This window comes from Equus asinus, chromosome 22 (assembly GCF_041296235.1).
Source record: "Equus asinus isolate D_3611 breed Donkey chromosome 22, EquAss-T2T_v2, whole genome shotgun sequence".
Lineage (NCBI taxonomy): Eukaryota > Metazoa > Chordata > Mammalia > Perissodactyla > Equidae > Equus > Equus asinus.
Genome location: NC_091811.1, coordinates 52,819,557 through 52,833,261, shown reverse-complemented (window position 1 = coordinate 52,833,261; position 13,705 = coordinate 52,819,557). Strand labels below are relative to the sequence as shown.

General features: G+C 48.4%; 1 protein-coding gene and 1 pseudogene across 5 annotated transcripts in view; one reads left to right on the top strand and one right to left on the bottom strand.

Annotated features, from left to right (window-relative positions):
- Window positions 1-751: 751 nt before the first annotated feature.
- Window positions 752-13,705, top strand: part of POU6F1 (POU class 6 homeobox 1) — a 32,425-nt gene continuing 19,471 nt past the window's right edge. For all 5 annotated transcript variants that reach the window (XR_011497180.1, XR_011497179.1, XM_044756097.2 and 2 more), the window contains exons 1-3: window positions 752-890; window positions 10,741-10,835; window positions 12,322-12,517. Coding sequence is in view for 3 of the 5 variants with exons in the window: in XM_044756097.2 (XP_044612032.1) it covers window positions 10,788-10,835; window positions 12,322-12,517 (244 nt within the window). In the remaining 2 variants the exon portion in view is untranslated. The remainder of the gene's footprint in view (window positions 891-10,740; window positions 10,836-12,321; window positions 12,518-13,705) is intronic.
- LOC106835329 (swi5-dependent recombination DNA repair protein 1 homolog pseudogene) lies at window positions 8,473-9,490 on the bottom strand (annotated as a pseudogene).

Below are 13,705 nucleotides of genomic sequence, written 5' to 3'. Positions count from 1 at the left end.
GACGCCGGCTGAGCGACGTCTGAGTTCTCTCGCGCGCAGTGGGGTCCCGGCCCGGGGCTGGGGAATGGACGTGAACTTGACTTTGCACGTTGAGGATGGCAGTTGGCTAACCTAGAGAGGAAAGGCGGCGGCTAGGTGTCCCCGCCATCACCTCCCGAACCCTAGGCTGAAGGGAATGTGGCATAGGGTCTCCAGTCCGGGCTCCCACTCGCGCACCTTCCAAAATGAAACGACCTCAAGCGGGACCTCGGAGGGGGCGGCGTGACAGGCCCACCGACCCTCCACTCCCGTCCCGGGGGAGGGCCTCTGGGGCCTCCTGGTGCGGCTAGGGACTGAGGGTCCTCTCCCCACCCCCACTCCTCGCCCCAGGCTCCCCAGATCCCCTCCCTTCCTCGACCGCCCGCCCAGCCCGCCGCCCCCGGCGGCTGGCGCGCGCGGTGCAGCATGCGGCAAAGCTCTTTGCATAAATTATGCTCATGACGCAGCAGCTAAAAAAATCCAAGTAGCAGAAGGAGGGAAAAAAGGGGGGAGAGGGAAAAGGGGGGGGCGTGGAAGGGGGGAAAGAAGAAAAATATATATACCTGACCGGCCCCCCCACCCCCCACAGCTTCCCCTTCCCGCTTCCCGGCCGTCCCCCTCCGCCCAGCGCAGCCCGCGGAGTCCCCTTGGCTCTGCCCAGCCCGGGCTGGGGGCCCGGGGGCGGCGGCGGGTCCCGACCGGCTCCCGGGCCGAGCCGACCCCGGCCAAGCCGCACTGGCTTCTTTGTCTGCGGGCGGCGGCCGCCCGGGCCCTCGCCCCGGCCCCCGGCCCCTTGGCCCGGGCTGTGAGATGAATCTCTAATCGGTGGCCGCCGGGCACCCGGGGCGAAGACGGCTCGGGCTCGGGCTCCGGTAAGTAGCGGGGTCCGGGGCGGGGAGGGGTTTGCACGGAGGGGGAGGGGGCCGGGCAGGGGAGGTTTCGGGTTTGGTTAATATGCAATGCCCGTAATTAGCATAATTTATATATTTATGATAAAGAGAAAAAAATGCCGCGGGGCCGGGGTGCCAGGATGCTGGGCCGGGGCGGCGGGAGCTCTGGGAGTGGGACGGCGCCAGCCGCCCGCCTGGGGCCGGAGACCCCGGGGGCCGCGCCCTCGCCAGCCCGCGGGCCGGCCGGGACCCGGGAGGGGAGGGGGCGACCGCCAGGTGGACCCCGCGGGGAGCTTCGACCTGGCCCCTCCGGGTTTCTGCCTCCGGAGCCCAGGTGGGGTACCGACCACAGGGGACGTTCTATACACACACCTAGTAGCGACCAGGAGCGGACTCTCGCCCCACGGGAGAACCCGGACGCCTGGGTTCCCTGCGGTTAAGGTCAACTGAGGCGTCCAGGACGACCTGTCACAATTCTCCCCAACCACAAGACACGGGGAAGACTGGTGGGACTTGTAGTTAGACACCCGGGCGTTGCTGGAAAAGCAGGGGAGTGGTAGGAGGATCACCATCGAGCAGAGCATGAGCACTTCATAGATATTTAATAACAATATTATTATTAATAATAGTCATTATAATAACCCGACATGTGCTCCCTGGGCATTGTCACCTGGGAAGGGCAGAGGGGCCCCGAAGGTGCCTTGTAACCTCCCCTTTAGTCTTGGGATCCCCCACTCAGCTGGGCTTGGAAGACTGAAACCTTCGTAAGAATAGCCGCTGCTGAGGGACACGGGGACCTCAAAGGCCGTCAGGAAGCCTTCCTGGGCGATGAAAAGCTCTTTGCAGAGATTTTAGCCTCACCTGCTCTTCCTGATTCCTTGTTCCAGAAGTAGAGGGCTGGTCTTCAATTGTTCATGGACATAGACCCCTCCTTCCCTCATCTTGGGAATCTTAGGTAGCCAACATTGACAAGCAGGGCCTTCTGAAGAATAATGCCGTATGTTCCATTTTGATTGAAGTCCTGGTGCTCAGGGTGATAGTTCTGTGACCTGGTACTTCTTTGCATATCTGCGGTAGAACTTCATGCATTTGTTCATTGGCCCAACAAAAATACCTACTACATGCCATGTTGTGAACAATACAGATAGAACTACTCCTGTGGTGGAGTTTTCATTCTAATTTGGGGGTGGAGGGGGGACAGGCAGATCATAAACATAGAGTGAGAGTGTGTGTGTGTGTGTGTGTGACAGCTATTCTCTTCTTGGAAGTACTACTCGGCAATTAGGAAAAAGTGAGTCATGGGGCACATACGTATGGTGAGGGATAAAAACTAAACTATTGGTGGTGAACACAATGCAGTCTACACAGAAGCTGAAATATAATAATGTACACCTGAAATTATACAGCGTTATAAAGCAATATGACCTCAATAAAATAATTTTAAAAGGAAAAAAGAAAAAGTGAGTCAGAAGAAATTTGCTTCTCTGAGGGTTCCCTGCATTGTGAAGGAACATGGGATAAGATCGTATCCCCCTCCCCAAGATTTACTCACTGTAAGATTATAATGGTAATATTTTACATTTTTTATAACACTTTACAATTAAAAACATTTTTATGTGCATGCTTTACTTCAATTAAAAATACTAGCAATAACAGTAACAAACAATTACATACATAGAGTTGGCTGTGTTCCAGGCCCTGTTCTAAGTGCCTTACATAAATGTTATCGATTTAATCCTCACAATAACCCATGAGGTGGGTACTATAATTTAGCCCCATTTTACAGATAATAAAACTGAGGCTTAGAGGCGTTATCTGAGGCAGAAGCAGTCCTCAACCTGAGTCTTCTGCCTTTAAGCTCCAGGCAGCTCTTACTATGTCAGAAGGAGGGTCAGTGAGGCCATAGAGAGAGTGGCCAAGAAACTGGCCAAGAGGGAAAAGACTTGGGAATGAGGAGCTGGACCGGCACATTAGAAGGGGAAGTGTGGTCAGAGTTCTCCGGAACTCAATACTACTTCTTTGAAATCATTTTTAAGTAGCCTTAGTACTGGTGGGCTACTGGTAGTACTTAGTACTTTGAAATAGGATGTGTTTTGAGAGAAAAGGTAGGAAATATGAGGAGGCTAAGTGATATGATCTCATTTCTTAACTTTATGTTTCAGCTCATTTTCATTAGCCCCCGGTTATGACCCTGTTGCTATACTTGGCACTGGGATATGATGCCCTCCTGGGCTTACAGTCTAATGGGGAAACATACCTACTTTTTATTTTCCACATTCCGTCTGACCCCTCCCTTCACCCTGCCTGGGATGAAGCAAGATTGGGCACAAGGGAAAGGGGGCAGGAGGAGAAACTAAATCTAAATTTGTCCTTATTAAACTAGGCTTTACTGTTTGATTATATAGGTCTAAGATTACAAATGATAGGTTAGAAAAAGGGAAATAAAGCTGTTCACTACTTTCCTATCCTTTTCCCTCTCCCTTCCCTCTGCCATGTGTGTGCCTAGCGGGTCGACCAACAGCATGGATGCCCGTGGATCCAGGGTCTGGAGCAGAACTGAGAGCTTCTGTTTTCCACTGTATCCTGATCGTTGGGGGGCAGAACAGCCCCCATTAGCCTTCCTCCCATTTCCTGAGAGGAGACTTAATGTGGAGTCTGGGTAGGGGTCTGGGCCAGGTGGATACTGCCTTGAACTTTGAATCTGGCGCTAACTCTCCTATGCCCTTGGGCAAGTCACCTGACCTCTCTCTACCTCCATTTCCCTGTAGGTAAAAAAATGGGGATCATAATAGGAGTACCATGCTAAGCATTTTTCTTACCTGATCTCATATCATCATTATAACCGTCCCATAAGGCTTGCCCATTTAATCACCATTTTAAAGATAAGGAAATTAAGTTTCAGAGAGATTAAATCAGTTGCCCAAGATAGCATGGCTCTTTTATGGCCAAGCTGAGATTTGAATCTGGGTTTCCTCTGAAGCTTTACCCTTATCTCTCTTTGATCTTCAACTTTCTCATCTATAAATAGGGATAATAATAGCTAATTGTTCTTAGTGTTTAGGACGATAATTCCAGGGTAAGCTCTCTCATGATTTATCCCTGAGAAAACAGAAGTAAAGTAACCCTTCTCCCTGTGGACAGCCACACAATGGTCAAGCTTCAGAATGTGTTTGCCGTGTAGTCTCAAGGGGCTCGTGTCAGAACTGAATAATAACAGTTAACATTTATTGAACCCTTATACAATTTCCTACAACACTATCTCCATTTCAAATATGGTAACTGAGGCATAGAGAGGTTAGGTCCTTATCTGAGGTCTCACAGCTAAGAAATGGTGAAACTGAGATAAACCGAGGTTCTTAACTGCTACACGAAATTGGAATGAGATAATGTGTGTACCTTTTTATCATAGCCTCCATTTTCTGAGCACTTACTATGTGCCAGGCCTTGAGCTAAGCTTTTGACATGCGTCAATTTATTCAGTCCTCACAATGACCCTATGAAGTAGGTGCTATTACTCTCATTTTTTTTTTTTTTAAAGATTTTATTTTTTCCTTTTTCTCCCCAAAGCCCCCCGGTACATAGTTGTGTATTCTTCGTTGTGGGTTCTTCTAGTTGTGGCATGTGGGACGCTGCCTCAGCGTGGTCTGACGAGCAGTGCCATGTCCGCGCCCAGGATTCGAACCAACGAAACACTGGGCCGCCTGCAGCGGAATGCGCGAACTTAACCACTCGGCCACGGGGCCAGCCCCTATTACTCTCATTTTTATAGAAGAGGAACCTGAGGCACAGAAGACAGAAGTTAAATCATTTGTCCCAAGTCCCACAGCTAGTAAATAAAAAATCAAAGCTGAGATTATGAACCCGACCGTCTGTCTCCAGACGGTGCTCACCATAATACTGTGTGCAAAGGTCCGAGTCCCAATAAACTATCAATGATTATTATTCTTCAGCAGGTGAGAAGGAAATCTGTGTCCTGGGGCCAGAAATGGAGAAGCGGGGGCGGGGGAGGATGTGCAAAAAACCCATCAGGCAATGACAACCTGAAAGAGGTGGCAGCCTGCCTGGAGCCTGGCGATTTGAGAACAGGGCAGATAATACTTCCCTGCAGGAGGGGCTGTGGTGTTCCTTCAAGTAGGTACTAACGCTGCATGGACCAGAGTGGTAGGGATAAGAAGTGGGGGGGATTCCACGCATTTTGGAAGGAAGAGCCAACAGGATTTGCTGAAGGAGTAAATCTGAGATAGAAGAGAGAAAGCAAGGATGATGGCAAGGTTTTTGGCCTGAGCATCTGCGGAAGGATGAAGGGGCCGTTTGCTGAGATGGAGGAGGCTCCGTGTAGGTGGAGCAGGATTGGGGTGGAAATCAGGAGTTTGATTTTGAACGTGTTGAGTATGAGATGATATGAGCAATCAGTAGGCAGTTAGATATAAGAGTTTGAAGTTCGCAGGTGAGGTCCAAGCTGAGATTTAGGTTTGGTAGTTGTTAGACTGGGTGAGACCATCTAGGGAGGGGATGAAGAGTGGATTGTCTGGACCGTTCAGCTCAGCCCCAGCTACGAATCTAACCAATCTCCTGCTTCCTGTCCTTGTGGCCGTTTTGAATGGCAGCTCTGCAGGAGGTAAGTGGGTGCACCATTTAAACATAAAAGTGGTGTAGAGCTGGAGATGCCATGTCGACAAACAACCTAGCCTGAAAGAATTATAATGTCACAAATTTGAAAGGTAATTTCCCATAACAAATGTGACTTTCTTTCAACTGAATATCAGTAAAACTAATTTCAGCTTTAACCAACCATTCCTTGGAGTCTGCTAACTTCACACAGACTACCCTCCACCCAAAAAATGTATAATGAAAAGGTATTTTACACCTTGAAAACCTCAACCGCTTTAAATGATTTAAGTCACAGAAATGAGTCTGAGTTAAGTCTGAATCCCATACAACAAGTTCCATTTTCCTCCATGTAGCACAAGATTCTTCATATACAAAATTTCATGTCTGAAACACATGCCGCCCTGGAAATAAGGGGAAAAGGACCACACGAGACTGCGTTAGGTATCCCTTCTGTGGATCCTCTACCACTGTCTATTTATCCACCATGACACTTAAACATACTGTATTATAGTTATCTTTTTCTTTCTTTGACTCCCATGTTAGACTGTGGGCTTCTTGACAAAGATGGGCAATGTGTTTTTTCCCCCATTGTATTCCCAATGCCCAACACATAGTTGGCACTGAAATATTTGTTGAATAAACAGAGGACGAAAGGTTTCACCAATTTTTCTAGTAGGCTCTCAGGCTATTTAGGGGGTTCTGATTAGTTTGAGATTTCCCAATGCTCCTCCTGGGTTTCTTGGAATGTTGCCCTAAGCCCAGAGCAGTTCCCAAAGGAGAATGATAAAGAGAACCAGGTCCTCTAACTCAGTCCCTTCACGGAAAGTCTGGGATGGTCCTGGACCTCTGGATTTTTGGGCAGCACCCACAGTTCATTCTCCTCTGAGGTTGCCTTTGTTTCTAGATGTTAGCACAGAGCCAGAGATAAGTGAGCCATCTGTTAGCCAAGCAAGGTGCCTTGCCAGGTTTGATTCAGATGCTTTTCCAACTCAACTCGCTGGAGAAAGAAGGCAAAGGAGGAGGCTCGGAGGGCTCTGGCTCCCGTCCCAGCTCTAACCAGAGCAACTCTGCTGTGATCTGTGTATGTACTGGAGTTCCACTGCTGGGGTGATCACAGGAGCCCCTTCTCTTAAAACAGACAGCTGATTGTCTCCTGACTGGCCATCAGGCTGTGGGCACTGCATGGCATCATGCACTCAAAGGAGGCCATCCAGATGTGCTATTTATCCCAGTCATTGGGGAAATAGCCAAAAAGCAAACTAAAGATGGCTGTCTGGTCAGTGAGACCAAGCCACAGCCTAAGGCTTGAAAAAATGTGGAAAGTTCCTGGCAAGGGAGTGGGAACAGGTCCAGGGGAAAGTCTGCACAGATATCAAGTAAGGAGAACACACAGGACACAGCTTAGAGTCAAAATGATGAGACCGCCTCTTAGAGAGGTGTTTATATCATACAACCTATCGCATGTGCCTGATAGGAGCCATCTGAAGCCAAGACTAAGGGAGCCGAGTAAGGTCTAGGGTCTGGGACAAGGGAGGCCTTTGCCTCTATTCCGCCTGCATTTCTGGTGGGCTGAAGCCTGGGTGTGGGTTAGAGTGGGCCTGTGTGTGTCTGGAGGCTCTGAGCCAGGACCAACCTTGTCCTTGACACAAAGGACTGGACACTGAGGACCCCGGTCCATATCAGCCCATAGAATCTCAAGGGTGGAAGGGATATTAAAGTCACTTGAGCCTTATCTACTGCTTGAATCCCCCTAATAACGCAGCCACAAAAGGACACTTGCTTAACAACTCTCAGTGAATGGCCATGGTTGGCAGCAAGGAGTCAGTGGCCACAACACAACCATGAGCAGACTTTAAGCCCCTCTCAAGCAGATGCTCCCTTGTCCTACAACGACTGGCTACTGACACCTCTTGCCTAAAATTCTTCTCCCCCTGAAATGTATGTATCAAGCTATAAAGGACCCAAATTCACCTTGGACACCTTCCTCTCAGTTTTGTCTCTGCCTTTTATTTGAATTTGCAGATGACTTGCTAATTGGCTTCTACATGTAACAACTTTCACAGTTCATCCCAGTTCCCACAGAGAAGTGGTGATAAATTGACAAATTATCTGCAGTACTCGTGTAGGCTCCCATGTACAAAATCTGGAGGAGGACACCACCCAGGAATGAGGCTACAGTCCCAGTGAGGTGGCAGATGCCGACCAGTTCTTCCTGCAAATCCCTCTGCCTGTCTTGTACCCCCTTATCCTACCTGAAAAGGGAAGGCTCATTTACTCTTTTTACAAATTGCTATGTGTCTTGAATTGCCTGCCCTTCCCTTCATCCCCACCCTAGGTGGTTAGGGAAGGAAAGAGAGGGAAGGAACCCCATGGTTCTCCTTGCCTTGTTGGTAGGGAACATTCTGCCAAGGAGCGAAGACCCTAAAACTCCTGGGGTGAGTCAGCAATTACACTCTAAGCATATACCCCAAAGAACTGAAAGCAGGTGTTCAAACAATAACTTGTACACAAAGATTCATAGCAGCACTATTCACGATAGCCAAAAAGTAGAAACAACCCACACATCCATCAGCTGATGAATGGATAAACAAAATATGGTATATCCATACAATGGAATTTTTTTTTTGGACATATGAGTTTAATTACCTGCTAGACCATCCAGATGGAAGTATATGGTAAATGAATGGAAACGGGAGTCATAAAATTAGAAGAGAGGCAGGCATTTTTAGATGAGTTTAGATTTAGACATTCACCAGGTTGGACTATTTTTTAACATATAAAATAAAACCTTTTACCACAAAAACCAAACTGTTAAAACTGACTTCCAGATTGTCCAAATTATTTTTTAATCATTATTTAAATTTTTTTCATATTCCTGTAAATGTTCTTTTCTCTGGCAAATCCAAACTACTATCTTTTCACTTTAGAACTTGGTTTATATTTATATAACAGAGTGCCCTAAATTGATATTCATCAAGATAGCTTTCTCTAAGTCCTAACGGTTTATATCTTCTCTTTAAAATGCATAAGTATCTTTTTATTACGTTGTCATTCTCAAAGATATTCTGGAGAAAAAATTATGAATTAAACTCCTATAAACTCTTCCTCGTTTCTATTATAGTGTAACAATTTATCCTCTAACGCATTGTGGACTATCGACTGAGTGAGGCTCAGTTTCTTGTCCTGCTCAGACACAGCCCACTGCGACTCGTAACAGCTTCTCCACTTCCGTGTTAACAATGGTACCTGAGACAGGTCATTCTTTGATCTACACATTTTGACTACTTTTAGCCTCCGAAGAAAGTCTTCTTTCTCCTGAACCTGCTTCACGAATTTTGCTTTTCCTTCATTTCATCCTTGTTTGGCAAGATTCTTATTCACAAAATCATTTTGGAGATCATCACTGCGTGACCCAGGTTCAAGTGCTTTAGATTCACAGGTGTTGATATTCTTGAAGGTATTTTTCAATATGTACTTTCTTCAAATTCACTGTCTATGTGTTTGAAATTTTCTTGAAATTCCAAACAGTTTTCTGTTGAAGGTGCAGGTTTCTCTGAAAAGGTCTGAATGTTTTCTTCACTCTCTACTTTAAGACGTTTTACCATGCTGTCACGGGAGTTAAATGAAGACCTTATTTTCCTCAATTGTTCTCTAAGTATTGCACACATGGGTTGTTTTCTTGAACTGTTTGTGTGGGGAGGTGGTGGATGGGCACAGGCCTGTGGAATGCTGGGTAAGGTCACAGCTGAGTCTGATGGATTTTCCATTTTGGAAATGAAATCTTGGTTCACCTCTCCCTCTGCCATCCCCGGAGAGAGCAGAAAGCCCATTCAATGGAATATTATCCAGCTATACAAAGGAATGAAGTATTGACACCTGCTACAACATAGATGAACCTTGAAAACATTCTGCTAAGTGAAAGAAGCCAGGCACAAAAGACCACAGATTGTATGATTCCATTTATATGAAATATCGAGAATAGGCAAATCCATGGAGAGAAAATAGATTAGTGGTTGCCAGCGGCAGAGGGTGGCAGGGGAAGGGAATAATTGCTAATGGATATGAGATTTCCTTTTGGGATGCTGAAAATGTTCTGGAACTAAATAGTGGTGATGGTTGCACAACACCGTGAATGGACTAAATTCCACTGAGTTGTATGATTTAAAATGGTGAATTTTTTGTTATGTGAATTTTACCTCAATCAATAAAATAACAAAAAAGGAAAACCAACCAACCCAGGTGTGGAAGAAGAGGAGGAAGGAAAAGATGAGGAAGCCAGAACACTTCTCTGAGCGTAGTTTCCTCCTCTGTAACATGGTGATAAGAATGTCCCCATCCACCAGCTGGCATGAGTAATACATGAATTAGAGTTACATAAAATGCTTAGCACAGTAGGCACTCAAAATAAATGTTAATTGCCTTCTTTTCTATGTAAGTGTCTAAAACTATTTGTCCCCTTTATTACCTTTATTTCTGGTGACTCTGCAGTTGTGGCTCCAGCCAGACAGCTTGTTCTGACAAGGGCTTCCCTCAGTCCTCTCACAACATGGCAGGCTGTTTCATCATCTGGGATGTTGTCCTGTCTCCTGTGTTAAAGGCTAGTATGGTCCTTGGACCACTGCCACAGAATGACCTGAGAGTTGATTCTGTGGAATCCACCTTCTGAATCGGACTCTGGGATGCTTGGTCTGGAATAATCTGGAGGTCTGCATTTTTAATAAGTGCTCCGGGTGATGATCAGGCATATTAAAGTTTGTCATGACTGTTTTAATTTATTCCTGTCTGGACCATCTCTTCCAGGAAGTCTGCTCAGACTCCTCCCCACCCGCTACCCCCGCCCCACCCCGAGAAGCGCTCTGATACCCAGAGTGCTCCTTCCCTGTGTCTGGTTCTGAGTGTCTGGGGCACAGTCACCTCGGGTTCTGCTGGGTCTGCCCCTCCCAGGACTAGGACTGGGGAACTCCAAAGGACAGATGCCCCGGTCTCTCTTTCCTCTTGTCACCCTGGTTCCTCCTGAGTGTAGGGTCTCCTGGGATGCTGTAGGAAGTGAGACACTTTGGTTCTAAAGTCCTTGGAATCCTATTTCCTTCTACAGATACTTGGGAGAACTTAGCTTTTCTCTCTTCCTGCCATTCTACTTGGGATTTTTCGAGATGGTATGGAAAATTGCATTACTGTGTCACATCAGCCTTTGCTTTTCCCGTCCCGTCTCACCCCATAGGATGTGCTAGGTGTGGGCTGGCCCCCATCCCACCCTGACAAGTCACCATGGATCCTGGAGCCGGGCCAGAGTCATCTCTGACTGTCAATGAGCAGGTATCTTCTGGGGCAGGCAGAGGTGGGGGAGTGAGGGTGAGGGACCAAGGGGTGTGGGCAAGGAGGAAGACTCCTCAGAGCTTCTCATGGTCTGTTTACCAAAGTTCACGGTCATGTCACCCGTCCAGGTGTAGTTGCTCACTAGGGTTTCTCAGGGGCTGGGTTTGGGGATTTAAGCCGTGACTTTAAAATATGAAATTAAAATATACAAATATGTATAAGTTAACCTGGGGAAAGATTAGGATATCAGGTAATTTACTCTTTTTATTTGTTTATTATCTAATTTATTTTTTCTTCTTGTTTATATCTATTTTCTAATTTTTTTTGCAATGACTTTTTATTACGTAATTTTTAAAAGAAGAAAAAAAAGATGAACATCTTTTCAAATGTAATTGGAGTGAAATCCCTCACAGGTCAAGTTTGAGTCAGAAAAGGAACGGCTTTGGGGGTTTATTTCGCTCCCACTCCCCTGATGGGTCACATGGTCGCTTTTTCCAGCAGAGTCTCTGGCCGGATGCAATTTTTAGGCTCCAGGAGTGTGTTGTGGGAGTGGCTTCGGGCACAGGCCAAGTGCAGGGGAGGCCTGACACAGGGCTTTTTAATGTACAGAGTGTCCCTGATTTTCGAGTGGCCCCATCGGAAGCATTTCATTGCTGGAGGAAAGGAGCTGAGTGCTGGCTGTGTGAGCAGGGGAAGAAGACCAGGTGTTCTGAGGACACCCAGGGGCCGCCTGCACTGCTGGGGCATGGAGGCTCCCCTCGAGGTCGAGGTCGAGCTCCAGGTCCTAGCATGCCCACAGCCTCTGGCACAGCTGGAGCCGCAGGCCCACAGGGTCCAGGGCTTGAGTCCAGGGAGGGCGGGACTACATCACCAGGATTCCTGACCCTCATTTCAGGAAGTGAGCTTGCAGGGAAATCTTGGCCCTTTCCCCAGAGATTTGGAAATAAAGGAATCCAGAGCTTAAGTTACTCAGCGTTGTGGAGCATTCATTTTCCACCCTTTCATCTTCGAGGGAACGTCTATAAGGTTTTAAGGGACGTAAAGAGGGATTTGCTTCTTGGCCCAGCTTAAGCTGTGGATCCTGTGTTAGGGGCCCTCACAGCCACCCTCCAATATACAAGAAGCCAGGAGAACATCCTTGCAGGACTGTAGGATGAGCCATTTACCACCCCCTGAACTGAGTCCAAGAGAGGGAGCAAATGGAAATATCCCCAAGTGGTTTGGCTCTGTGGGACTTTTTCTAGCTTGTGTCAGGCCCTTCCCCCTGTCAGCAGGGCCTGTGTTCTCCTAGCAGCTCCCTCCCTGGAATTAGGGAGCTGCTGCCTGCTCCAGGCTCTGGGCTTCTCACAGAGCCCACAGTCCTCAGGACAGCAGGTCTGCATCCTGAAGTGCGCTCTCCCCTCTCCCCCAACTGTACCCAGATCTCTGGCTCCCAGGAGCTATATCGGCCCCTCCCCCAGCAGTGTCCCCTGTCCTCTGTTTGCAGGTCATCGTGATGTCAGGCCATGAGACCATCCGAGTGCTGGAGGTTGGAGTGGATGCCCAGATCCCTGCTGAGGAGGAGAGCAAAGGACTGGAGGGTGTGGCCAGCAAGGGATCCCAGAGCAGAGGCCCTGCTGAAGCCAGTGAACCTGCTGCTGAAGCTGGACCAGACAACCCAGACTCTTCTGCAGAGGCAACTGGTACGAGGCCATCGCTCCCGTGTGGCATTGCTCCACCTGAGTCCCTTCCTGTGGTCCCCCTGGGGAGCCAGTATGAATCCCTGTGACCTAGGTGGCTTTAGGGTCTTGTCTTCCTGTCCGCTGTGCAGCCTTCTGGTCAGCAACTAGGGCTATCCTGCACTCCTTGTCCCTAGAACTTTAGTTCTGGTCTCAGTCACTTACAGACCTAAACTGGGATGGGTCAGGGTGAGGCGGGAGGAGAGTGGCAGGGCTCAGCTGAGGGCTCTGAGTTAACCTCAGAGAGGGCTTCTAGGCCTAACCAGACCCTCAGGGCCCATGCGGAGAGGACTAGGCCTGCAGGGTCCTCCCAGCCGTTCCAACTCAGTATCTTTTGTGGTAGAAGTGGGAGGTCCCAGGAGCTGGGGATGGGAGGGCATCTCACCTACCTTGGACTAAGGATGTGGGTTAGGGAGGGCCTTGCAGAATCCCAGCTCCTTACTCCCGGGTGGGCTGGCATGAGTCTAGCCTGGTGCACTTATTTGTGCTGTCCTCCAAAGGTGATGTTAGGCTGTGAGCTTAATTCTCCTGCGAGGGGAATGGATATGGCTGGTCCACCCCACTGTTTTCCCTAGTTCCCTGCAGTACGGTGTGAGACAGCCAGGGCTGCTCTAGAGGCTGGAGCTGGGACTAGGCACTGCTCTCTGCCCACAGGGCACACTTCCACTGACTTCCCTCATGAACGCTTTGCAGAATAGATATCTCCCTTTGCAGGAAGCTTAGGGACTCCCTTGCCGGTCGCCTCAGAGTGCCACCATTTAGCCCCCCTTGTCTTCTGCTGTTCTTCACCCCTTCCCTAGATCAGAGATCTGGGCTGGTGGGAGTGGGCCAAGAGGAGGAGCCAAGAAGAGAGCAAATGAGAACAGACATGCTTCAGGGAGACAGCTACTACTTAAGAAAACTGCAAGACCTCACATCCCTTGCCCTACCTGCTAATCAGTATGCAGATTCATTTGGGACCCTAGTAACCTGGGTTATTTGTTCCCCTTTGGAATAAAGAAATGACAAGAGACGTGAGCATTTCCCCCTAGCCTGGGAATGCTCTGCTTCTCTGTTGAGGCCAGGATGAGTCATCACCTGCTCCCATGGGGCAGTGCCCTGGACAGCAGGCAGGGAAGACAAGGATTCTTTGTCTGGGCCACCCTTGCCATT